At 34.0% G+C, this 27,988-nt stretch overlaps 2 protein-coding genes and 1 non-coding gene across 3 annotated transcripts; all 3 read right to left on the bottom strand.

The window, feature by feature from the left end:
* Positions 1 to 7,144: 7,144 nt before the first annotated feature.
* On the bottom strand, positions 7,145 to 10,947 carry LOC131660542 (uncharacterized protein At2g24330-like). The gene is made up of 6 exons (XM_058929796.1): positions 10,731 to 10,947; positions 10,194 to 10,479; positions 9,544 to 9,688; positions 8,849 to 8,958; positions 7,997 to 8,429; positions 7,145 to 7,855 (listed from the first exon to the last, which is right to left on the bottom strand). Exons 2-6 carry the CDS (start codon positions 10,461 to 10,463, stop codon positions 7,452 to 7,454), a joined length of 1,362 nt encoding a protein of 453 aa, XP_058785779.1. The 5' UTR covers positions 10,464 to 10,479; positions 10,731 to 10,947; the 3' UTR covers positions 7,145 to 7,451.
* Positions 10,948 to 16,478: 5,531 nt separating this feature from the next.
* LOC131655063 (cryptochrome DASH, chloroplastic/mitochondrial-like) lies at positions 16,479 to 20,152 on the bottom strand. The gene is made up of 13 exons (XM_058924968.1): positions 19,666 to 20,152; positions 19,324 to 19,463; positions 18,971 to 19,195; positions 18,581 to 18,706; positions 18,393 to 18,467; positions 18,079 to 18,195; positions 17,939 to 17,985; positions 17,677 to 17,753; positions 17,507 to 17,582; positions 17,326 to 17,395; positions 17,082 to 17,205; positions 16,967 to 17,016; positions 16,479 to 16,866 (listed from the first exon to the last, which is right to left on the bottom strand). The coding sequence occupies exons 1-13, from the start codon at positions 20,093 to 20,095 to the stop codon at positions 16,657 to 16,659; spliced, it is 1,767 nt and encodes a 588-aa protein (XP_058780951.1). The 5' UTR covers positions 20,096 to 20,152; the 3' UTR covers positions 16,479 to 16,656.
* Positions 20,153 to 24,962: 4,810 nt separating this feature from the next.
* Positions 24,963 to 25,069, bottom strand: LOC131593818 (small nucleolar RNA R71). Its single transcript, XR_009281197.1, has one exon. It is a non-coding gene; the product is annotated as a small nucleolar RNA R71 (small nucleolar RNA).
* Between the last annotated feature and the right edge of the window lie 2,919 nt (positions 25,070 to 27,988).

Below are 27,988 nucleotides of genomic sequence, written 5' to 3'. Positions count from 1 at the left end.
TTGTTGTTCTAGAATTAACAAAAATACTCTTTTGTTAACTTAGTTTAAATTAATAATTAGGGGACAAAAATGTCTTTATTTTTGGTTTTTTTTAACTCAATTTTCATTTTTCACTTTTCACTTTACAACTCACTTATTACTTTTTATAACTTTATTATTATTATTATTTCTAATAAATTATTAATCAAAATATTTTAATAAATAATTTTTTAATAAAAAGATATTATGATCATTTTAAATGATTGCTAATTTACATTTAAAATAGTATTTAATTTTTAAAAATTAACTTTAGTACTTGAATATTAATAACGAAAAAATATAATTTGAAATAATTTTTATTTTAAGATATAATATTTTTTAAGAAAATAATAAAAATTTTAGTTTTAAAAATATTATTTCAATTAAAATAAAATTAAAAACATACTTGAAAATGTGTGTTATTAGATAAAATAGAAATATGAATGTCATATCATTAACTTTAATTTATATGACTCAAAATATTATTATATTAATATATGTCATTAATGAAATTTATACAATTATGGTAGAAGGTTCTTACTTGGCTCAAAATGACACGTAGACCACTTGAGTGGGATCAAGTAGTGGATTGGATCACCAAAGCAACAAAACCAAAAGGCGTGCATAGGAAGACCTTGAAGCTAACTTTTGCGGAAACTATTCACGAGATTTGGCACGAGAGAAATGATAGGATTTTCAATGGTAGAAATCTTGATATGAGAATAGTTGACATAATTCTTTATAGTATTACAACTAGATATCGTATGTATAGAAAATTAAGCATGATAGAAATCTTAATATGAGAGTAGTTGACAGAATTCTTTATAGTATTACAACTAGATATCGTATGTATAGAAAATTAAGCATACATGTTTATGAGTATGCTTAATTAGACTTGCTCTGCCGGGACCCGTGAGTCAGTTGTACCTATTTGTTTTTTGGTAATAAAGTACTTAATTTCCAAAAATAAAATTATATAATAAAATATTAGAAAAATTATTTGTTATTGATGACATTTAACAAATATATGTTTTCAATATATATATATATATATATATATATATATATATATATATATATATATATATATATATATATAGAAAAAATGTATTACTTATTCAATTATAACATACAACTATTATTTATAGTCAAATTCTATTAGTATTAAATGATAACGTAAACAAAAATAATATTTGTATACGGAAAAAAATCTATTATTGATCTAAATATTTTTATATACGAAAAATGATATTTATGATCCCAAAAAAATTTATTCAAAAAAGGTATACGGGAAAAAAAATTGTATTGATCTAAATATTTTTATATATGAAAATTTACAATTGATTCCGATATTTTTATAAATGATACCTAAACATAAATAATATTTGTATATGAGAAAAATCTATTAATGATCTAAATATGTTTATATATGAAAAATGGTATTTGTGATCAAACAAATTTTGATTCAAAAATTGTATACGGCAAAAAATCTATTATTTATTTAAATATTTTTATATATGAAAATTTACTATTGATCCAAATACTTTTCTATATGATACCTAAACATAAATAATATTTGTATACGGAAAAAAATCTATTATTAATTTCAATATTTTTATATATGAAATAGGGTATTTATGATCCAAAAATGATATTTTTTTAAATGTAGAAAAAAATTACTTATTAGAGAGAAAAAATGATTCAAAAATTGTACACTAGAAAAAAATTATTATTGATTTAAATATTTTTATATACGAAAATTTACTATTGATCCATATGTTTTTCTAAATGATACCTAAACATAAATAGTATTTGTACACGGGAAAATATTTATTGCTAATTTAAATATTTTTATATACAAAAGATGGTATTTATGATCTAAAAATGGTATACGGAAAAAATTTATTTATTTAAATATTTTATATACAAAAAAATTTATTATTGATTTTTTTTTTAACATTCTATTTGAAATAAATATATTATCTAAACAAATACTAATAACAGACCAGAATCCGTGCGTATGCACGGATTTATTACTACTTTATATTAAAAATAATAGTGTTCCTATGTAAATTATATACATATATGATTAATAATTGTTTAAAGATATTGATTAATATTTAATGTATTATTGAATTTTTAAAAATCTAGTACCAATTATATGGATTTTTATTCGATATCAAAGTATATATTTGATGCATTTATACTGGATTTTTAAAAATTTGGTTTTTTTTCGAATTTTTTCAAATGTGTTAGTATTCATGAACTGACAGGAGCGGTTCCAAGGCCCAGCGAGTTCGGGGACGCGCCCGGACTCAATCCATATTTTCTTTGTACTCTTCTAATTTAATAGTCGATTTTAGACAAAATCAAGAGAAAAATTAAGGGTAACATTAGTAAAAATAGGATGTGAAAATTAAAACAGATGAATAATTAATAGTGTAAAATTTTTGTTCAAACTGTCTAAAAACTGTCTAAAATTTCTAGCTCTGCCACGGATAGCTGAAACTTTTTTTGACTTTTTATTCATACAGTGAAAATAAAAAATACTCTACTTAAATTGAAAAACTACAAGTTTGCACAACCTTAACAATTAGCCTCTTTGTTCTAGAACAGTTATGTTCCTCTTTCAAACTAAATTTTACAATTGGAAAAACTTAGCAATGCATCTCTCTCTCTTAATCGTTGCATATTGGTCCACCACCCATGTCGGTCGCCCCTTGCTACACAACACAACACTGTATTGCTTCTTCTTCATCCGAACAATCATTTGTACTTGCTTCTCTTTTTTTTTCTTTCATTTCAATGTATGATTTCATTTTACTTTGTTATGTTTTTTTACTGAAATTTTACTTTGTTCTTTAATTGTATTTTTTTAATACTGTTCAATTATTTTATATTCAATTTTAGTTGAACAAAATTCAACTTAAAGTGTATTTTTGTTAATTTATTTAATTGATTTTGCAGTACAAAAGTGATAATAAAAAGTAAAAAAAATTGATTTTTTTTTGTAAGAGGAAAGAAAGAAATGAAGAAAGTTTAACTTTTATATTTGAAACTCAAAGAGTTCTTGAGAATCCAAAAGTTAAAGAAAATGTTAATAGATCCTGAAAAATATCTTTTAATGTGAGAATATCCATTAAATCAAATGGATGAAATACGAAGAGCTTATTTTAAATGTGGTATGGTAAAGAAAACTATCAAAACTATTTTAATACACTTGGTTTAGTCTTTTTTCTTCATGGTTAGAATATTCATCTTTAAAAGACGTTGCTTATTTGTCATTATTTGTACATTGTCATTATTTGTTGTCCATGTGACATTATTTGGTGTTGTTGTGACTTATTTATATTTATGATGTTGTGAATTATTTTATTTTGTTGTGACTTTAACTCAACTTGACCTTGCATAGCATAACATGAACATAACTTAACATAAATCAACATAAGTTAACATGCTCGTTGACTTCGATAGAGATATCACAGGTGAGAAGAATGTGATGTTAAGGTTGCATGACAACAACAAGACCAATATTAAATTGTATGTAGAAGCAATAAGATAACTCATGTCAGGAATCTTCATGCATTTGTCACACCATTGAACACCAAGCTAGAGATTCATAATGAACTCCTAACTTCTGATATTATGTCATTGAATAACTTGAAATACAAATCATTATTGTGAAAAAATTCACCTTCTAACCTCATTTAAACAAAGGAGAATGACTCTTCACCCCATCCAAGTAAATATCCAAGAGTCCGAAAACCACAATTTTAATCATCCTTCATATCTACAATATATTCAATACAGTCATTCAAGAAAATAGGAAACTAAGACAAAAAGAGGTGTCTTGAAGACTTGCTAGACGATTGACTTGATGGAGCTTTAATAAGTGATCTCTTGGACATTTGACTTTCCTATAAGGCATAAACATACTTCCAATATGAATAATCATGATGCAAAATACTTTTTATCCCCTTTTTACTCTTTTTGACTCATTTTTTTGGCTTGTACTTCACTAGTAGCGAACACATAGAAGTTATATATGAATATGTAAATTTATGCACCTTTTCTCAAATAGCTCTTAGAACAATAATATCTAATGTGTTGAAATAATTTTTTAACTCCTCATATTCATCGTTTAAGTCCAGATGTGTCTCACTTTCTTCTTCAATGACTTCATATTCTTTAATGTGTAATTTCCTCCAAAACACATGAATGAATTCCAATGGAACGGGATCACCTTGTGTTTGAATATTTGCAAGTTTACATGCACAATCTAACACATGTATTATCCTAATTAAGCATCCACATGCAACGTTGTCAGTACCTACTATATTAACTCGTTCTAACTCTTTTGCAATGTAATGTTTACACTGAATTGATAAGAAGTCTTGCAATCTCGAATAAAAATGAGTGTTATGTCGATGCTAAATATTGACAATACTTTTTAGAAATGATTCTCTAATTGCACCTAACTGCAGCTTCCACGTGGTGTTGATTATCTCCCAACATCTACACAAATTTCTTATACTAGTATGCAATATGTTTTTGAGTCTTCAATTGGCATACTCAATCTTGTACAACAATATTATAGAAATATGTAATAAATAATTTAATTAATATTTACATAATAATATTAAACTCGCAATATTAAAAATGTACGTGTTTGTTGTCATGTTCCCTAAATGAGTGACTTGGTTAGTGCATGCAACAATAAATTTCTCCTTATATGGTGACAACCATGTTTGGTTAACATAATCAACAAAGCAATAGGTATCAGCACATACTAGCTCAAAATGTTACAAGTGTTAATCATACTCAAACATCCTATTTGAATATATGACTTTGTTCTATAGTTCCATCACATGCTTTTGTCTATTAACCTCAATGGCACTCATCAGGGAAAGTTTGCGATTAGTCACCTAGACCCTGGAAAACAACTTCTCAGATGTGAACAACTCTTTCAACTTCTCCAATTCCCATGTGAATTTTCCTCTTTTTCATGTTCAAAGTAAGAAAATTCAACAAAGAAAATCAATTTGGTTGACATTACACCAACAATCTCAAGTAGGGGTAGCCTATACTTGGTAGCCTATACTTGTTGATTTTATATGTGCAGACAAAGATTAAAACCATATGAAACATATTCAAAAGCTTAACAAAATCAAGATGTGTCCATAATATATCACCCACAACATACGAGTTATCCATATCTTTGGTACAACACATATATTTCGCATTATGAATTAAGGTCAACAAATGTTGTATTTTCGTAAATGGATCTCTACTGGTAGACCAATATGTCAATATTTCCTTACACACTTGCACCATATTTGTTAGACTATCAACATTCCTATATTTCAATGCACTCATTATAAACCTTGATGCCATGTGGTACTTTGTCATGTTATTCACAAATTGTTTTTCTTCGAGTTTTAGATGACCTAGTATGTCATGATCGTCTAAATCCTCAACTAGAGTAAGATTGTAAATACCACATATAACCTTTATGTTCCAATCACAACCACTTGGTACATATCTCAATCTAAAGGAGAATTGAAATCTTCTACTACAAGTAACCTCTGACTTTTCTTTCTTATTATAATTTCCTCCCTTCTCACAACTAAGAATCAATTTGTCCATCCCGCCTATTGCCTATTTGTTATATCAAAACGAATGGTAACCACAATAATAAAATGTTGTCTCCCAATAGATTTGTGCTATGATAACACTTTACTGAGTGAGTGAGTGAGAGAGAGAGAGAGAGCGCTTTTTCAATTAAAACAAAATAAATTACTCATAGATCTCATAACTCGATTAAAAAAATTCAAATTTCAAATGAAACATGTAAATAAAACATATTAAGCAAATTCAGTACATCGGATAGTTCAAAATATCTAGTATATTGAATTTTTTAAAATATCTAATAGGGGCAAAACATGTACCGATTTTTTTAATAAATTCAAAATAAAATTGCACAAGATTTTTAATTTACGCTAAATATTTAGTAAAAACTCAAACTTGCATCTTTCATGAATCATCGAATAGAAAAGATCTATTTAAAGTGATAAATGTAATTAATTTTTTAACTTTATTCCCTCTTCTGGCATCTTATATTATACCAAATTGTATTTATAATTTTATTTATTTGTATGAGTTTTAAGTTTCTTGCATATTTTTCCTTTTAAAATTTTAATTGCATAATTTAAATTACGTTTTCAAATCAATTTTTGGTGTGTCTGGTTTGACGTTTGAGTAGCCAAACGCACGTCTACTACTTCTTCCACAGTGATTTCCAACATCTATTATCTCTTTCATCGTAATTTCCAGAAATTACAAAACTAAACTTTCATGGTCACATAGAATTTCGCCGCACTTTTCCTTTACCTGCCGCCATTTGTTGCTTTGCTTTGGTAATGATAGCATTAGGAGCCTTTTTAATTTATTAAATAAAACAATTAAAAAAAATTAAATATACAATTTTAAAATAATACTTTTATATTAAATTTTTTAGTGTTATACCCGTTTAAAATACTTGTGTAGATGTAGCTTTAGAAAAAAAAAATTTGTTAAAAAAATACTTCCTAATATGTATCTCCAAAAGTAGGGGGCAATGCATATATGCAATTGCGCTAGGTGTCTAATATAGGGGTGGATTAAGAAATGGCCTTAATTAATATCTCAAAAGTATATCCTTTCCATCTTATGAATCAATTACTCATATTTTGAGTGTGAGACAATTCAATTAAACTAAATGCTGCCACTATTTAAAAATGGGGACAACTTCTCTACCCATCACAAAAAGATGGGTAGTGTACCTTCCACCAATCAAATGACACCATTTAATTTTTATGTATTTAATTATTTATTATATAGAATAATTGATTGATGTTTTCAATGCATTTTACACTAAAGGTAACCTTACCCAACTTTTTGAGTTGGGTAAATAAGAATTCACCTTTAAAAATATATATACATTTATACACCAAAATTCTTATGCTATTTTTCCGAGTGTCGCAACTCGCAACAACTATCGATCATGATAATTTGGAAGCTATAAACGGTCAATGCGAAGCAGCGAAGGTACGCACTGGACAATTCCAACGCGGAAACAAACACAGCCTTAAAAAAAATGGAGATATTATGGTAGGAAATAGGAATGCACAATATGGATATAACTCAGTTTTCAAAACTTCTCTCACGTTTTAAAGAATACCAAAAAGCCAAAATTGCCTTATCTCACAAGCAATCCATCTAATCTATGTATAACAAATCACAATATGTATCAAAGTATTTCAGCACTCTTCGTGTAGCAAAACCAACAAAGGAAACCAATTGCATAGTTTCTCCCCTTATAGTCAGCTCCTGCCATGGAACAAGGGGTAAAACATGACATTCCAACACCCAAATCACCAAAAGAAGCTGCTATTTCAATCAGTTTTCTCCTCTAAACTTGTCCTTTCTGATACTTCCTCAATCTCAGGGCTGCCGTTTACGGGACTATTGCCTGTGATTGTGCTCTCTGTAGCAGAAGCACTAGCATTTAAAACTGCGTCACTGTCGCCTGTTTGGGGAGAAGGAAGGCCCGAGGCGTGTTCATCCAATTGCACAGACCCCGCATTAGGGGAAGGAAGGCCAGAGATATGTCCGTCCAATTGCACAGAACCGTCCGCATTAGGGGAAGGAAGAGCCAATATACGTTCTTCCATTTGCACAGACCTCGAATTAGGGGAAGGAAGGCCGGAGACACCGTCCAATTGCTTTGGTTTGTTCAGCGCTTGGCAATGCGGGCAGTAATAAGTGATAAATGGGAAATCCTCCTTTCGAGCAAGACCTGAACATAAATAAATAGATAAAATAAAATACATTCTTCTTCGTTAATGTACTATTCATCAATGTTAATAACAATCATATGTTTTTCCTGCAATAAATGCAAAAGGGACAACAGCATAAACGATAAAACCCAGCCCCTTACCGTTATGCATGTGGCAGTTGCCGCATATGAGAGCATAAGATTGAGTTGGATCCTCACCCACAAGCAACGCTGCAATTCTTGCAATCCATCCTGCATCTTGTGGGTTTGAACTTTGAGGTTGATGTTCAACAACAACATGTTGATTATACTCAGACCCCGGGGTTTGATCGAATCCACCTGAACCTGAACCTACTAATTGTTGATCAGCAAAATTTGGTGAGGTTGTCCCTGTACCAGTGGATCTAGTTTGAGCTTGTTTCCGATTTCGAAGTCCAGAGGACTGCACAAGTTCAACATCATTGCTTTTCCCTGTTGAAGCACCGCTGCGATTGGAGTCCTCACCCATGTACCATTGCAAACCAGAATCTGCACCCAATTTAGACGCCAAAACAGTTGCAGCAGCTGCCTTTGCGGCTGGGTCTGGATCATATCTCTGTACATCATCACAGGTATAATAGTCAGCAATCGTAGAGCAGAAGTGAATATATACCATCAAAAGCTACTCTCTGTAACATAGTTTAAAGCACACGCATGGGCTTAATTCATAATGAATAATGGAAATTTGATTCAATTAGTCATGTTGTATGTTCAAATCATTGATTCTTCCATGTACAAAAAAAACCTAACTGAGAATTAGGAGGCCTGTCATCAAACTCTGATAAGATTCTGAAAATGAACTAATGTGTTGTGCCTATCAACTTAGATTTTCACATCATTGAACCTTCATAGACCACATTGTGTTCACCAAGTCTCAAATTTATTTTGTCTGCTCCAAACAGCATTAAAATTATGTAGCATATTGAAAACCATGTAACAATCCTTGTTCCTTGTTTCAATTCTTCAAACAATCACCTGAATAAGCTGTTGTGTGGAGTAATAGTTTGTTTTTTCTTTGAGCTCGTCAATTTTTGCTTGCCTTTCAGCTCGAAGCTTTTCAAGAACATTTTGGTCCCTTTGATCACCTACATACATAGTCACACATTATGAATTAAACCAACAAAATTAGGAAATTTTATTCGTCACTTATTGATGTTCAAATCATTACAGCCTTTATAACTTATTATTGATAGCAACAAATTTCTTTATCAAATTAAATGCTACTCCTTCAAGCAATTTTCTATACACACAAGTTTCATAAACTGTCTGTACATGATTGAATACCCTGGATTCATTGATTGATAGCATGAGGAAATTCTTTCATCAAAACTATTCATTTCAAGAAGTACTGAACTGCAGACTTTTCCGCTGGCTCTAACAATTATGAGGGCATTTCTCATAGTTAAGAAAACTGGCAGAAATTGTAATTGGCGATGAATTTATAACTCCTTGTGATTATAAAATGTTTAGTTTATATCATAAACAAGACCACTAGATGATATTAAAATTGAGAATGACGACATGAAAGTTAAGATTTCATTCACATATATGACAGCTGCAAACAAAGCAACACTAGAGTAAACTCAATCACAGTAGAACACACATCGTACATTTGAAGCCCTGATTGTGAAAGAAGAAATAAATGCTGAATAAAAGCTTCTAACACTTACACATTCTTGTGAAGCTGATAAATGCTGAATAAGCAGCAGTTGATAGTGCAGGCAAAAGAAACATTGGTAAAACCCGGATTGCCCTCATTTTCCAATCGATACCCACAGATCGTGTTGTCATAATAGCATAACCTACAGCAATGACCTGAAAGTTGAAACTATTTTCAGCAAAATCATATTTTTCATTACAACGAAAAAAAAGGCTACATTTTAGGGGCATGGCAGCAAGTCAGCAATTTACTTACTGATAGATACCAAATAATCATTTAATTAGCTATTCGATCAAAATCGATAACTAATATGAACTAGTAACTACTAACTAGTAACTAATATTAAACCAAATTGTTTGACTTGAGATCTTGAGATCTTTCTTAATAATAATTTCTCTTATAGTCTTTCTAGATCTTCCTCTTCCTCTAATTGTTTGACTTCTCTCCATATGATCTAGTCTCCTTACCACAGAATCTACAGGTCATCTCTCTACATGCCCAAACCACCAAAGTCTATTTTCCATCTTCTGGACTATAGGTGTTACCTCAACACTCTAATATTTTTACTAGATAAGTTAAAATTCTAGTTCCTACAAATAATTAAAGCAATAACTGAAAGTTTCCAAAAATGAAAGAAACCACTAAAATATATCATAATACCTCAAATATAATAGAAAATACAATGAGATTGCGGGACACGCGCCTCCTTGATCGCGATCTCCTGGCGACTTTAGCAATAATAGAAGCTTCCTCTTTAGAAATATGCTGAAGGCGTTTCTCAAAATCATCGCCGTGTAACCTAAAAAACCTAAAGAATCCAGTCCAAATTCGAGAAAAGAATCCTTTTCCCTTTTTCTTTTCATTCCCAGCAGCAGCAGTAGGACTTTTCTCTTTCTTTTCAACTTCCTCAACTGCTTTGTCATCCGTCATTATTCCCTCTTGTTTCCTAAAAACAAAAATTCTAACCGATCATCAATCACACTCACATACACAAAATCCACACAATTAGAAACCAAATTCAAAGGAATAAATACATGAATTAATGGATCCAATTACTAATTCAGTTAATAACAGATTCAGTTATGACTAACAGGAAACACGATAAATGTTAAAATTCAGTGAATCGGTAAATTGAATAATCAGAAAAGATGAATGAAATTGGAAAAGAAAAACGATGAAGAAATTGGAGAAATTAACCTCCTCCTTTGGTTGATTATGGTGTGGATGGTTGAGATCTGACGATTGAATATGGATAACCGGAGGAGGAAGCAATCGGTTTTTTCAGAGTTTCGAAACGCGGCGTAAACACGTGGCAGGGGATTGCAATTTGAAAACGAAGACTTGAATGCCACTCAATGTCAATAATCCAGATGAAAAGGAGAAAAAGAAAACCCATGCACCATATATTAATCATTGAGTAAATAGCATGTTATTATAACATCTTTCTTCAAGAAGTGTGTTTTTTTATTTATTTAATTCCTTTGATAATTTTTTCTTCAAAATAATAGTTTTCTAAAAAAAATTACTTAAATAACCATTATTTTATGTAGTAGTATTTTATTTTAAAATAATCAACCATTTTTTTTTCAATTTAGGATCCGTTTGGTTCAATCTAGGGGAAGGAATGGGAGAAATTTTTATTAAGGGGAGGGGAGATGAGGGGAAAGAAGGGGATGAATTTTAATTACATATATGTATGTTTGGTTCAAAATATGATGGGGAGAGGAGGGGAGGAATTTTATTTACAAATTTATATTTTTAATCTTATAATTTTATAATAAGATTCACGATATTTACCATTTATAATTTAAATACAAATTCTTTGATGAAAAAAATTTATAAAAACGTAACAGTTATAATATATAGTTTAACAAAAATTATCGAATAATAAAATCTAACAAAAATATTTGAAACAAAAATATTACAATAATTAAAAAGTAACATAAAAATATAAAAAATAAAATAAAAAATAATAATTATAATTATAATAAGGGTAAATATGTAGATATAATTATAACTAGTATGGAGCACCTCCCCTCCCCTCCGAATCTCCCCGAATCGGGGGAAACAAAAAGTGGCTCAGGAGGGAATTTGGTCCCCTCCATCTACCTCTCATCCCTCTTTTAAAATTTGAACCAAACACATAAACTATTAAAAATTCTCCCCTCCTCTTCCCTCCATTTACCTCCAACCAAACAGAGGCGGAGTCAATCTAATTGCCGGAAGCACTAAATAATTTAGAAGCGAAACCAATTGAATTGATGTCTCTTATAGGGCAAGTCAATTCAATTGTACAAGTTATAGGAGGAGGTATCAATTCATTTGGCGTCTAATATACATGCAACTTTTTTTATATTTTAAATATTATATTTTAAAAAGTATCTTTGCAGCTTGGTCAATCTTTGTAGGTTTTGCAGGCATGTGATCTACACCAAGCCAAGTTAATTGACGCTTCTTTTAAAGAGGAAATGCAAGAGCTAATTGGATTGAATTTTTTGTTGTTTTTATTCGTAGGCAGAGCCGGCTCAAACAATTCGGAAGCCCCGTATGAATTTTAAAATTGAACTAATAATAAATAGAAGTATATTTTTTAAAATCATAATACATATTATTTTTATAGATTGAACTTAAAGTTTTTTTCTCCATTCGTCATATTTTTTTTAATTTCATAATTTTGTTAAAGAGTATGATAAGCTTCATTTTATACATGTGCATGTAAAAATACAAAAAGAATGTTGTGTTTATAGAAGAGACAAATTGTTTACACATGTTTTTTAATTATGCTTGAATTTAAAAATATATGAAAAAAGAGAACATATTCATTGAAATTCGTTCCATGTGTTTTGTGTATCTCTTATTCTATGTGACCTTTGTTTTTCATTCCTATCTTTATCTCAACTCTAGGAAATTTATTTAACTTATATTTTACAATGTCTTATTTTCATATGTTATCCAAAATTAAATTAAATTTTGTGTTATATTAAATTTTCATTTTCATTTTTCTATTCATATTAAGTAAAATGATAAATAAATGAAAGAACATAACAAAGTTTATTTATTTTTACCCAAACCCAAACTACCACAAATGTGAGCTATGTTAATATAAATTATTAAGCCCCACATAGTCTATTGGTAAACATTGGAAATAAAGTTTTATTATAATAGTGTAAAGTGTAAACCAAGCTTTTAACATGCAACTATGTAGTGGCACGTTTTCGGATAGCAACAGCTAGTAATAAATTTGTTTATAATAGTAGAGTAGATCATAGTATTACTGTTAGTTAACAATTTGTAGAGGCCTTAAAAAGTGTGAGGCCTTGTGCTTTGGCACATGTTGCACAGTCACAGGGTCGGGCCTGTTCGTAAGTACCCCTAGCTGGCTATGCATAATTCATGTGTCAACTTTTGCATGCATGAGTAAAAGGAGTTGAATTGGTCTTGATGTTCATTTTTAGTAGCTAGCGCCGTTTGGAATGACTCATGAAGATATTATTCAGCTCTATTAAACATCTCTCAAACCAATTCCAGATCATTCTCATACAAAAAAACTCAAGCTATGTCTTTTGCACCCAAATACATTATGAATGCTCGCTACAATAAAGAGATATATGTCTCTGAAGTATCCAGATTTGGTTTATGAAATATTGATATTACCCAATTTTCAACCAATAGAAAATCAAATTTCTTGCATTTGAAACACAGAATAGAGTCAAAGTTAAGGTTCAGTCTTGTATCACAAATTATATATAAAAATCTTGTGTTTTTTTTAAAACAATCACTTTAAATTTTTCCAACTAAAAGTTCGAGAGGATGAAGATGTTGAAAATATATTTGTTAGTCACGAACATTTTGGATTCAACTATATTGTGTTGTATATTTTACTCCAATAATCTCACCAGTCCCAACAATCTTAGATTGTTGACCACTCTCTAATATTTGACCAAGCTGAAGCTGGAGATGAATCTGAAGCAGAAATCGACGTCGTTGACGATGAAGAAGAAGAAAATGAGACACATATCGATTATATATTAAACAACAACACTGAAGGTGACGATTAAGAGCCATTATCTTTAATTCATGTATATTATTCGCCTCAACACATGACAAACTTGAACTTGAATGAAGATGAGTCATCCTTAGATTTTTTTACGACCCATATATGCAGTCGGAGGGTGAGTTAAAAGTGGGAGATATGTTCCGCACAAAAGAAGACTTTGTGCGAGCTATAAAAAAGTTTCATAAAGAAAGAACAAAGAACAAGGAAGAAGAAGAACACAAGAATTGACTATAAATGTCATTCTTTCACTTTCTCTTAGAAAACAAGATTACAAGTTTACAAGAATAACAAATAACCTCTCTCACCATAAATTAGAATTTGCAGCATGCAATGATGAGAGACTAGTATGTTATTTATAATAAGACCTAACATACTAACTAATGGGTTTTTTCCACAAGGCCGATTACACAAGCTAACTTAATAAACAAGCTAACTTAACAAATTAGGGTTTAAACACTAAAACCTAATTTAACACGCTAACAACCCTAGCATCTTCGACACCTGCATGCTAGATCCATCTTCGACTACAACATGCACATTTCGACACCAACATGTGAACAACTTCCGACTTCATGCTTAACCCTGTCGAACTGTCAAACCAAGAAGCTACCCTTCGATCATACTAGAGTTTGATCCAATATCTCACACTTATGTTAATGGAAATAGAATACTCCATCAACTCTTTTGGTCGTTTCAACCAAGCATCAAAGGTTTTTTTTGTTCTACAAACCTATTATTCGAATTGATGAAACATGGTTGTACGGGAAATACAAGGGCACATTACTTATGAAAGTGGCACAAGACAAAAATAGTAATATTTTTCCCATTGCTTTCACTCGGTTGAAGGTGTTACTGGTGGTGATTGGAGTTTCTTTCTCAAGAATCTCATAACACATTGCTTTCCCATTATCTTGTTTTCAGATGCAACAATATATTTAATTTGTTAACAAAATCATAAAAGGTGAACAGGTGTAGTGGTAAAGTATTTACCTTGACAAGTCATGTGACCCCCTTTCGAATCCTGGCTTAAGTGAAAATTTTAAACTTTTTCTTGGAATTTTGATGACCTAGGAGATCAATGTATGCCAAGTCACATGCCACACCTACAACCAGGTGCCACTAGTGCAAAAATTGACGCCGTTTGTGAAAATTGGAGAAAATTGGACGGAAAGGACTAACGTAAACCTTTTTGAACAATTAAAGAACCACTTTGGAACTTTTTAAAGATAAGGGACCATAATGGACCCCGAGGTAAACTTAAGGGACTACTTGAGTGACTTTCACTACAAAATCGAAGACCTTCTAACAATGATTTCACTATTCATCATTTTTTCCTGCACGAAAAAATACTGATGATTATGGCATTTAATAAAATCGATGCACGCCCCGAAAAATATTGATGATTGTGCCATTTAATAAAATCGATGCACGCCTAATCTCTTGAAATGATGATTTCAAAAACTTTTTGGGAGTTAATTTTCCCTTTCTTAGGGGTGCTTCCCCACCATGTTAAAAAGTCACAACTGCCCCTAAAATTCAGAGATGCATCTCCGAACACACCTTTTTTATCTACTCCTCATCGTAAAATGACGTGCCACACTCATTTTTCCAAAATATAATTCGGAGATACATCTTCGTATCAACATTAAGGTGATTCCATAGATGCATCTCTGTAAAAATCCTTAATTCAAAATCCATTGAGTTTTACAGTGATGCATCTTTGGACGCGTTTTATTCATATGCCTGCGCCAGACCCTTCCTTCTTTCTTCTTAATTTGCTTCAAACTCACAAAAACCCTCATTTGAACTCTTTTGTTGTAAAGTCATTTTCAAACCCCATTTGAGCAAGTTTATTCAAGGTCACTCACTCCATTCTACTTCATTTGTTACAAAGTCACTCATTCCAACCAAACTTCTTCATCCACAACTAACTTGGTAAGTTTCTCATTTCATTTCTTTTTTTGAGATTTGAATGATGTTTTTGATAACATATATAGGTGGTTTAAGATGCATTAGATATTAGTAAATTCGAAATCGGTAGTTGGTATAGACATGCATTCCCATTTGATTGGAGTTTAGGGCATCTATGGGGTTTCTCCATTTCTACAAAATCGTGTCTTTATTCAAAGATGCATCTCCAGATTTTGTCTAAACTATTTTTCGAGATGTATCTTCGAATTTCCCCTGCCAACATTTTGATGTGATTTTCTAGATTTATTACATGTACAATAGATGAATACAATCATGATAGAATTAGGATCGATTGTGTGTCTCAATACGCGTCTGTGCGGTGTGAGAGGGCCAGGGTTAAGGCCACGAGTCGAGGCTACTGCTTCACAACCATCTACCTCAACTTCCTGGAGTCGTCTAACGCAGACATCTGCTGCATGAGACCACGTGTCTCCCTCTTATGAAGTCCCCGAAGCCTATGAAGCCAATCAAGAGAAACTCGCTGCTTGTACGAATGTTCTTGTAGATAGTTATCCATGAGGTCCATATGACATTTTCTTTCTTCATCTTTATGTAGACCATGCTTCGGGGCATGACTGAAAAAGAGAGGTATGTTTATTTATTTATTTATTTATTTTTGCATTATATCTATTTTATATTAATTAAATACATTTTTAGTCCCCTACTTAGATGATTTTTAACTTTTTATCTCTTTCATTTTAAAAATCAATTCTTTTATCCTTCAACTTTGCATCATATGAGATAAGTATTTCTCAACTTTTTTAAATTTAAAATAGGTCTTCTAAATTGTTTGTTTCTGGTGATTGTAAACATTCATAATTTCATCTGTCATTCTGACTTTTCATTTATCATTTGTATCAATTATTTGCCATGCAACGATATGCTATGAGTTTTCTTTTGTCAAAAAAAGGAAAGAATCCAAGAAAAACCTAAAAAATTTCGTATATGAAAATTCTCCATCGATCAATAACAACAACAAAAACTATAAGAGGTGGCAAAGCAAACTCAAATTTATCATATGATATCATTTTTTATTCTTTAATAATCCACTCTATAAAGAGGCAAAGCATAAGCTATCCTTCAACAACAAGAAAACTAATTCCTGTTCCATCTTCGATCATTTCTTCTTCTTGCTCCACCAAATGAAGTCTCCTCCTTATTCTGTCTCCCAGTAGTTCCAAACTTGAGAGGCACAATTTGACGAATGTATAAACTACCAGGAAAATTTCTTTTTTCTTTTGGAATTGTTAGTAACTGTGGCAACCAGTACGCAACATATTCACCTTCCGGGTCATATGTTTGTGCCTGCCAACAAGCATATAATAGTATCACAAAACTTACTGATTATTTCTGTTTCAAATCTTTGTTACAAAAGTAAATTGTGAACCTTCTCATAGCCACTTACCTGTTTCGGTATGCTGAAATACCGGTCTTCCCGAGGATCATTCCCAACTCCTGCAAGAGAGAGTGTGGATTATGATTTTCATTAGAAAAATCTACACAAGTTTCCAAATATTTACCTGATCCGTAAGTCCAGTTCCCATAATTAGAACAAGGGTCATAATCCAAAAGACACGTCTCAAACCATTCTGCGCCCATGCGCCAATCTATGCCCATGTCACGAACTAGGAAGGAACATACAATCTGTCAAAAAAGGTAATCATTTTTCATGTTTCAGATGCAAAAAGTGTATGCAGATTCGCATTAATTCAATGTGTCAATTGCTATACTGTAGAAACACATTAATGTACTACTTTGATTCACCTGCCGTCCACGATTTGACATGAAACCTGTAGTTGATAGTTCTTTCATGTTAGCATCTATCAGAGGATACCTGAAAATGTCATCTAAAGGTTTGAGGATTGGAAATCAAACATAATATCAAGAAATAGTATTGCATTAAAATAAACAAGAAATATCGGTAATAATGTGATAGACACTGTACCCTGTACAACCATCTCTCCAGGATTCAAATAATTTCTTGTCTTGGCTCCAATTACGCTGAACATTCCTCGGTCCACCTACAAAGAAAAAAAGAATACAAATAAGCAATCTGAACAAATTAGACTGAAATAAAACACCATAGGCGTCACAAAGACTTTGAACAATCCATACCTATATGGAAAAGTGAATTTCCATATTTGACAGATAGAAATCGAAAATAATCTCTCCATATCAACTCGAACAAAACCCTGTAAAAAAAAGAAGACGGTTTCAGAAGAAGACTTAAGCTTTACTACTCTAGATGTACTTAAAGCAAAATTGCAAAATGCAACTAGAGAAACAAGAATAATTTAAAAAGGGGCAATACGATAATTCCAATAAGATATATGATGGTGTAAATATATAACAATAAGAAGAAGAAAATGAATGTTACCAGTAGGTAGAACTATTTGCTTGTCTTTCATTCTCATATCTCTTCACCTATGATGCGCAGACCGATAAAAATTTGTCAAAACAACTTAGCTTTTTAATATCAAGTAATGCATAAATCAGAGAATGTAATCAAACTATAACCTCATCATGTATGAGACGAGGTGACAAGCTTCCTGATGCAAGCCATGGTGAGAATTTAGTAGAATAATCAGACCCTAACATCCCATTTCGGGTTTCTTTGTATACCTTGAGTAAATCCTACGCGTATGCAATATCAAGAATGAGTTAGATTTGGATCATGTTGTGAGCTTTGGCATGGCTTATGCCCTGAAATAATATAGTTTCTTTTGCTTTTCAAAAAAAAAAAAGAATGAGTTAGATTATTAAACAAAGGCCGACATTATTGCATCGAACTCATTATATTTTTAGGACTTGAGTAAGAATCACATCTTTACCTTCTTCCAAAAGTAGTCATATATTCTGCTCAATCCGGCAGTTTCACCCCCCACAAATTTCATCCCCTTGCTAACCTACATTAAGATTAAGCAAACATAAAGAGCAAACTCAATATTCCTTCATTGTTGAATCCAAAATACTATAGTCTCTTGCAGACATTTCCACAAATACTTATAAAAAAACCCACATTCTGTGAACAAAGTCCCAGCTGCTCCATTGAAGGAATACGTCCCCAATCCTCAACAGGGGGAGGTGGTCCAAGTGATGTTGGCAGTTTGATGGATGGGCGCACAGCACATTTGGCTTCGACAGTCTACAAGTTCAATCGCAGCACAAGTAGCGTTAGAACAGCAAACTCAGCACACAAAAACACAACGGTTGATCATGGAGTTGGGCCAATTGTGCCTACGAGGCTAACAGACGAGTGAACCAACCCCAGAGGGAAAATACTCTAGCTACGCCCGAGCAACATGCTACTTATTAGCAAATATTAGTCTTACTCAACAGGTAGCAACAAAAGGCATTTCCAATCAAATATACAAATCCACACACAAATCAATTGATAGATATACCATGCCTTACGAAATTGAGTATAAACATCCGGCAAACAAGTGACATCAAACGGAAGATCATCTCGGTGGTACAAGGTGGTTCCCCAAACAAACTGTAACTTAGGATGACTATTTGAAGTTCTTGCATCCCCAACAGATTCATCAGATGGTACCACCACTTGCTGAAGACATCTACTGACAGACCTTTCAACATTCAACTCCTCACTGCAAGTTTCTTTCTGTGCATAAACCTGACAATTTTACACTCATTAACAAACCAACCTTATACCTTCTTCAATTATCAAAAAAATCTGAAAACTCCATCAATATAACCTATATCATCAACATTTAAAATAAATAATCAAGCTCAATTACTAACTGTATGAGCTCCATAAGCTTTAGCTAGAGAAGGTAAAATATCCTCAGGCTTCCCAAGTTGAATAAGCAAATTAAGTCCCCGATTCATTAGATTCTTCCTCAAGTCAGCCAAACATTCTAGTACAAACTGTGCTCTCAATGCTGCACAAGGTCACATTCATATAGATGAACACTATATTATATTGCTATTGATATTGCTATCACATTAATCAAATTCAAATCCATAGCACAAAAAAATAAATACAAATAAGCTAAAAAACACTCGATTAGTGTTGGTGTTTGTGTGATTGCTTCAATAAAGAAATACGTAAAAGAATGTGAATGTAGCGAAGAATTGATATACCTCCGGTTTTTTGAAATCCGAAGTGGTAAGTGGTGGCAAAGAGTCGAGGATCGATACAATAAACAGGCAAGATAATTTGAGAAGAAAGCCAAGCTTTGTAGAGAGCTTCATTATCCAAAACTCTGAGATCGTTTCTAAACCAAACTATTGCTGTACCTTTACCACTCCTCTTGGTGCTATTGGAAGTGTATCTTTGAAATGTTAGGTTCGCGATACGTTCCATTTCGTTAGAGTCTTGCTCTGGTACGTGCTGCATTGAGGAAGAAGATGTTGCTGAGATAGTGGTGGTGGTGGAGTTCATGGTGATGGTTGAGAAATGATATCGTGTTGTTGGATTTGTGAGAAGTGATGAAAGAGATGATTTGGATGAAATGAATTTGGTGGTTGTTGGGGAAAGAAATGGGAGTATTGTGAAGAGGGAAATGGCCATGTGCGAGGGAAGAAGGTTGATTGGGTTTTTTCAGAGAAAGGTTTTGAGGAAGAAAGACACGTTAAGGAGTTTAAAGTGTGACACGTGGTGATGATGGATAGTGGTGATGTGGCTATGTATTGTCCTATTATTGTACTTACCCAATGTTTAGACTTTATAAATAGATAATAGTTTTTTTTTCCTCTCTATTTGAAACTAAAAATTAAAAAAATTAAAAGATAGTTAGATAAACATATTCTTAAATTAATTACTTAATTTACTTTACACATAAAATATTAGAAAATTTCTTTACCCACCTCCCTATGGGGGGTCACCCCCAGCGAAATTCCCAAACTACCCCTGCTTCGGAAATGAACTTCCGAAGCGCTTTTTTTTTAAAAAAATTTCCTTGATTCGGAAGTTCATCTCCGAAAACACCTCATAGGGGGTGCGTTCGGAGATGAACATCCGAAAACACCTCATGGGGGGTGAATTCGGAAGTTCATTTCCGAATTATGCAGAAACTGTATTTTTTTTTTTTATGTTTTTTCTTAAACGCAACCGCATTTTAATTAAACGTTACCGGCAAATAAAATAAACAATAGATAGACTGAAAACACTAATATGATAAATAAACAAAAAAAAATACTAATCCGATGAAAATAATATATACAAACCGAAACAAATAAAAATAGTGTGCTAAATATACAATCCGAAAACTAAAAATAAATAAATCCGACCACTACTGGGTGTGCCTAACCCTCTCACCCTGGGCCCTCCTCTGCCGCCTGTATGTCGCCGCACGGTCCGCATCAAGGACGATCATCTCCATCACCGCGACTGCCTCTGGATCGCCCCGCTCCACGATACCTCGATCCAACGCGTCCCGCCCAATCATCGATATCCGCTGACAAATCGGCATGAGATCAATGGCGTGATCATCCTCGGCCTGCTGGTTCTCCAGGATCTCCTCGTGTGCTGGCCTAGGAGCGTCGGGAACGTCGGGTCTCAAGAGAGGATGGGACACCCGGTAGAACCATGTGACGTACCCCTCCACACTGTGCCAGTCCTGGGTGACCCGCATGCGACGGTACTCCTCCGGTACCACATGATCCGCCCAATCGTCCCATATGGCAGTGAGCTGCACTCTGGTCACTGTGTCGGGAGCAGCCTCGAAGGGTGACCTGGGTATGATCTGCACGAATCCGAACTGACGCATGCACCGCTCCGGGAGATACCGAACCATGATGTCGGTCCCGCATGCCAACCAGTCTGAATATAGAGCAACCCCGTCGAAGGGGACAATCTGAGCGTAGTCGGCGAACGGCCTCCAGGTGACGTCGTCGTGCATCGTGCGGTCCAGGTACAGGCGGTATGGTCCCACCGCATCGTTCCCCCTCTGGAGAACGTATCTGGCGGCCATGGGCATGGGGTCCACATACTCAGGATTGATGTGGAAGCCGTGGATGCGGGAGAAGTAGGAGATGATCCAGCTCTGAAACAGAAACAAGATAATGTATTAAAATTAAATACGAAACATAAATAAATAAATAAATACGAGAATGTGTTAAAATCAAACGTACCGTAAGCAGAGTGCAGGATCCGACCAGCTGCCTCGTCCTCCAGTTGGAGGCCTCATTCAGCTTCTGGTAGAGATATGCCAGAGTAGCTGCCCCCCAGTTCCACTGGTGAACGGTATCCAGGTCCATGAAATAGCGGAGGTAGGTCACGTCGACATACCTGGCGCTCTTGTCCACAAAGCATGCAACGCCTACCACATGCATGTACCAGCACCGGAGAGCGCAGTCGCGGTGATAGTGTGTGAACAACTCGTTATCGTCCTGCTCGGCCTCGGCCGCCGCGTCCAGGTGGTACTCAAAATAGATCTTCAGTGTAGTGAACCGGACATGAGGCCCATAAGTCGTGGCGCACTCAAAGTGAGCAACCTCCTCCTCCATGCCCAGATAGAGCGTCATCCACTCAATGGCCTCCACCCTCTGGATCTTGGAGTGGGTCAACAGTGGCCCCCTAATCGGCAGGTGGAGAAGACACTGCACGTCGTGCAAGGTGATCGTCATCTCCCCAACCGGCAGGTGGAAAGATGACGTCTCCTTGTGCCAGTGCTCCACAAATGCCCCCTGCATGCCGGTGCTGATGGTGGTGTACCCGGTCATGCAGAGCCCGCTGAGCCCTGAACCTCGCACGTGGTCGTTAAACCACTGAGCTGCTGGTTTAAACAGACCGAAAATCTTCCTGGAGTGGTTCACCATTTTCAATGGCTCTCTCTCCTGTTATAAAAAAAAACAAATAAGCGAGAAATAAACGGTAAAATTATAAAAAATGGTGACAAATAAACGGCTAAGTTAAAAAAAATACCTCTCCCTCCCAGATCCGCCGAGCGACGTGATCCTGGTAGTGAATCAGTAGGGAAGTGTCAAAAGGCCCTCCCGGATAGCTATCCACCTCCTGCTCCTCCTCCTCCCCGACTGGAGGGTCAACATCCGGTATGACATCCTCCTCCTCCTCCTCATCATCATCCTCCTCCTCTCGCTGGCGGGAAGAAGATACCCGAGCCAGCCTACTCCTATAGCCTGAAGGAGATGAACTCTCCACCAAGTCCTGCTGAACGCGCACACGGCGTCCCTGGCCCCGCCCGCGTGTCGACGCCAGCTGCGCCGCCGCCCGCTCGCGTCTAGCCGACGCAGTCTGGGACTCCCTGCCCTGTCTGATGCGTGCTGGCTGGTTCCCTGTCATGTTCCTGTAAACAATCGAAATCGAAATCGATTAATATGCGAGACAAATGAAAAAACAAAAAAAAAATTGCACTTCTGATACAGTTCGGAAGTTCATTTCCGAAACTGGGATGGAGGTGTTTTCGGAAATGAACTTCCGAAACCCCCTGCGCAGAGCTTTTCTGCAACCTTCAATGGCAGACCCCAAAATCAAAATTCAAACCTATGTATACACATTCTAAACATCCTAAATATCAGTATAAACCTAACCTAATACATTTTTTTGCTATTTGTAAACACCCTAATATACATTATAATCATAGATCTTAAATCAAAATGCTTACCTATTGAATAGATTGGAGGACTTTAGAATGTAATAGAGCAAGTAGATGGAGCCTTTGAGGTAGCTTGGAACTGGTTTGCACAAAAATCTCTTTGGGGTTGAGTTTGAAGAAGATTAGGGTAAATGATTTGGGGGAGGGGGCTGTTTTGCTTAATCTGCAAAACGCGCAGTATTTCGGAAATGAACTTCCGAAATGCTGTTTTCGGAAATGAACTTCCGAAATAAGTCAAATTTTTTTTAAAAAAAGGCGCTTTGGGAGATGCATCTCCGAAAACACCTTTTTCTTGCATTTCGGAAGTTCATTTCCGAAGTCAAGGGTAGTTTGGGTTTTTCACCAGAGGTGAGCTAGAAGGTTGGGAGGTTGGCAAAGAAATTTTCAAATATTATTCTCTTCATCCCAAAATAAGTTAGTTGCTACTTTCACACAATTAAAAAATATAATAAATAAAAGAAAATGATAATTTTACCAAATTATCCTTATTTGTTATTTGTGTATTCTTTTTATTATTAATGTAATTTGAGAGAAATAATAAATTAAGAGTATTAATGAGAGGATATAACTGGAAAATAAAAGTTAAAATTGCATTGAAAACTAAAAGCGACACCTATTTTTGGACAAATAATTTTTGAAAATGTGACATTTATTTTAGGACAAAAGAAATATAATTAAAGAGGAAATTAAAAGTTATACAAGATGTGCTTTCATTTTATTATGAGATATGAGATTTGTTCCTCTAACTTAATACAAATGCTTTTTGATGTAGTAGACATACATCACTACATCACTTTCTAACATCACTACATCACTTTCTGCATCATTTGTCACAACAGATATCATCAAAGACACACAAGATATAAAATTCATTAAATGGATCATTGTCCAATATGTCATTCACTTTTGATTTAACTTCTTTGATCATATATATTACTACTCGACTTTAATCTTTGACAACCAATCATTATTGTTATCTTTTGCACATGGCTATTCACAAAGTTTTACATTGAGAATCAATTTAAGTTATTGCAATCTCTGTGAGATTGATACTCTTACTTTTACATCACTTGCTATTATTTGATTGTGTATACTTGCACAAATAAATATCACAACAAGTTTTTGCCACCGTTGTCGGTATTTGTGTCAATAACACTTTAATTCTCTAGATTTTTTTAAAAGTATAAGTTTTTGACGTTTTCTATCTTCTGGTGATACGATAGGTGCGTGGTTTTCTGCATGCACAGGTTGTTCACCCTAGTATACAAAGAAGACCTTGAACTTGAGAGAACATTCAAATTACTAAGAATATTTTAAACTACTAGTCACTTACCAGAAAGCCCTCTTCATGCTTATTTGTTTGAAGTATTTTAAGAACACTTTGAAGAACCACAACTAGAGCAAGAAGGAGTCGTGACAGAAAATGACATAATTGACATTACAAATGATAGATCAAGAAACATTATGGATTATGATGTGTTTGATCTCAATGCCATGAACATAGGAATCTTACGACCAGAGATAATAGTGGCACAGTTGGAGTTCAAACCTGTTATGTTCCAAATGCTACAAGTTATTAGTCAATACTCAAGAGCTGCTGTCGGAGATTGACATCTACATTTGAGTCAACTTTTGGAGGTTGCCAGTAATTTCAAAATTCCTAGGATTACGGATGATGTTTTTAGATTGAGGTTTTTTCCATATTAAGAAAGAGATAGAGAAAAAAGTGGGCTCAATTCCTTAGAACCTAATTCCTTTGCCACATGGAATGCCTTGGCTAAAAAACTTTTAGCTAAGTATTTTTCTCCTGTTAAAAATGCAAGAATCAGAAATGAAATCACTTAATTTAGACAATGAAAGGATGAGTCTTTGTTTAATGTTGGGGAAATATTCAAGGAATAGTTGAGGCAATGTTGACACCGTGGGATCCCAATTTGTATTCAATTGGAGTCATTTTATAATAAATTGGTACCATCATCAAGAAACATGTTGGATGCATTTCCTGGTGGTGCATTGTTATATAAGTTATATGAAGAAGGGTACAAATTGATTAAGAGAAATATTGCCAAAACCTACTAATGACCAGTTACTAGATAAGCCACTAGATAGTCGTCCCAAAGAAGGCGGTTGGTGTACACGAAGTCACTGAGACCATAACCTTAGTTGCTTAAGTGGGTAAATACACCAAATGATGTGCCTGTTGCCTAGCCAATCAAAATTATAATTGTTGCTAATGCAATTGCTTATATTTATTGTTGGGGGAGCTTACTTGTTTGAAGAAAGTTGAACAAATCTTGTTTATTGAATTATGTGGGTGAAAACAAATACAACAACCCCTACAATAACACATACATCCCTGAATGGCATGATCATCCAAACTTCTCATGGAGTAACGCCCAAAATTAACTAAAACCTCAAGCACCACAAATTCCTCAGGCTTTTCTACACCAAATCATGCAGTGGCTACACAAAGAAACAACCATCTAGAGAATATTTTGAAGTCCTTTATACAAGAAACAATGAGTCAGTTTCAAGCTCATAGTGTAAGTATAAAAAAGATAGAAAATCAAGTTGGGCATATTGCTTATGCACTTAGATCAAGACCAAGTTCCATTAAAAAACCAACATATACCTCTAGTACTAAGAGCGTTGAAACATGCAATGTTATTTCATTGAGGGGTGGAAAGAAGTATGAAAGACCAAGTCAACAAACAATTGAATAACCAAGGGAAGATCTGAAAACGTTTGATACATCAGCAGAAGACAACTTAACACCTTCAATAATAACTCCTTTGGTTGAAGCAAGAACAAAGGGTCTGCATGCTACACAACCCAATCTAAATACTTCAGGAACAACTTGTACAACAACATAACTCTCTCATGATACGTCAAAAAATCAACACAACACCCATATTTATGCAAGAGACCACCTCCACCTTTTCCCCAAATAATCATAATGGAAAAATAAGAACCATAATTTGGCATATTCAAAGAGATTTTGAAGCAGCATCACATCAACCTACCTCTGATTGAGACAATTCAACAAATGTTAAATTACTCTAAGTTCATGAAAGATGTGTTGACAAAGAGAAAAAAATGGGAGAATTTGCTACTGTGACATTAACCCAAGAATGTAGTCAATTTGTTCAAGGAAAGCTACCACCCAAGTCGAAAGGTTTAGGGAGTTTCACCATACCTTGAAATATAGGAGATTCATTTTGTGGAAGAGCATTATGTGATCTTGGAGAAAGTATTAATCTCTTGCACTTATCTATCTTAAAAAAGTTAGGCATTGGAGCTGTAAGGCTAACAACTATTACACTTCAAATGGTTGATCGAAGCATTTGCTAATATCAAGGAAAGATTGAAGATGTGCTAGTGAGAGTTGATAAATTTGTATTTCCTGCTGATTTTATAATCATGGATTTCAACACTGATGAAGATACCCTTATTCTCTTAGGAAGACCATTCCTTCTAATAGGAAGAACCTAGATAGATGTTGAAAAAGGAGAACTCACTATGAGGGTAAATAGAAAACAAATGGTATCCAATGTCCTTAATGCATTGAAATATCCTGAAGAAAATATAGTTGATTGCTCATTAATCTCTAGTTGGGATTCCCTTGTTTACAAGAAGGTCATAAAGAGTATGGATAAGTTGGAACAAGAATTAAGTCAAGAAGACAAAGCTGCATTGGTAACGGAAGGTGTCATAAGTGGATCTTTCCTCCCAATAGATGGAAGGAGGGAACACTTTGAGAATCTGGAAAGTACAACTAAATTGGTGGAACACAATGTCCCATCCACAGAGAAACCATCTGAATTGGTATTGAAAGAGCTCTCTTTCCATTTGCAATATGCCCATCTAGAGGAAGGATAAAAGTTGCCTGGGATTATTGCTACTAATCTGTCTGATGAGCAAAAATGTCAACTTCTAGCACTTCTATAAAAAGCACAAAAGGGCTATTGCTTGGAATTTTTTTTGACATAAAGGGGACCAACCGTGTAATTTGTATGCATAGATTGTTGTTGGAAGAGAATGCTAAGAATAGTGTATAAATCCAAAGAAGAATGAATCCTATCATGAAAGATGTAGTAAAGAATGAGATTATCAAATAGTTAGTTGTAGTAATTATCTACCCTATATCTGATAGTGTGTGGGTGAGCCCTATCCTATGTATCCCAAAGAAAGGTGGCGTGACTCTGATTAGAAATGAGAAGAATGAACTAATTTCTTCAAGAGTTGTTACTGGTTGGAGAATATGCATGGGTTACAGGAAGTTAAATAAGGCTAATAGGAAAGACCATTTCCCTCTTCCAATAATTAATTAAATGCTAGATAGGCTGACTAGAAAGGAGTTTTATTGTTTCCTTGATGGAAACTCATGCTATAATTAGATAGAAATACCCCCTAAATACTAAGAGAAGACAACTTTTACACGTCTCTATGAAACCTTTGCCTTTAGAAGGATTCCATTTGGATCATGTAATGCTCCAACAACATTCCAAAGATGTATGATGGCTATCTTCTATGATCTTATTAAATGCTTCATGGAAGTGTTTGTGGATTATTTTTCACTATTTAGGGAATCATTCAAAAGATGCTTTGATCCTAAAGTTGGTACTCACAAGATGTGAAGAAAGCAAATTGGTGATAAATTGAAAAAAATGTCATTTCATGGTTAAAGAATGAGTAGTTCTAGGGCATAGAATTTCAAAGGTAGGAATGGAGGTAGACCAAGCCAATATTTAAGTAATTGAAAAGTTACCTCCATCCTACATCAAAGGAATAAGAAACTTTCTTGGTCATGATGGCTTCTATAGGAGATTCATAAAATGTTTTTCAAA

The sequence above is a fragment of the Vicia villosa genome, linkage group LG3 (genome assembly GCF_029867415.1).
Source record: "Vicia villosa cultivar HV-30 ecotype Madison, WI linkage group LG3, Vvil1.0, whole genome shotgun sequence".
Lineage (NCBI taxonomy): Eukaryota > Viridiplantae > Streptophyta > Magnoliopsida > Fabales > Fabaceae > Vicia > Vicia villosa.
The sequence above is the reverse complement of the archived record's forward strand: the minus strand, read 5'-3'. Positions and strand labels throughout refer to the sequence as shown.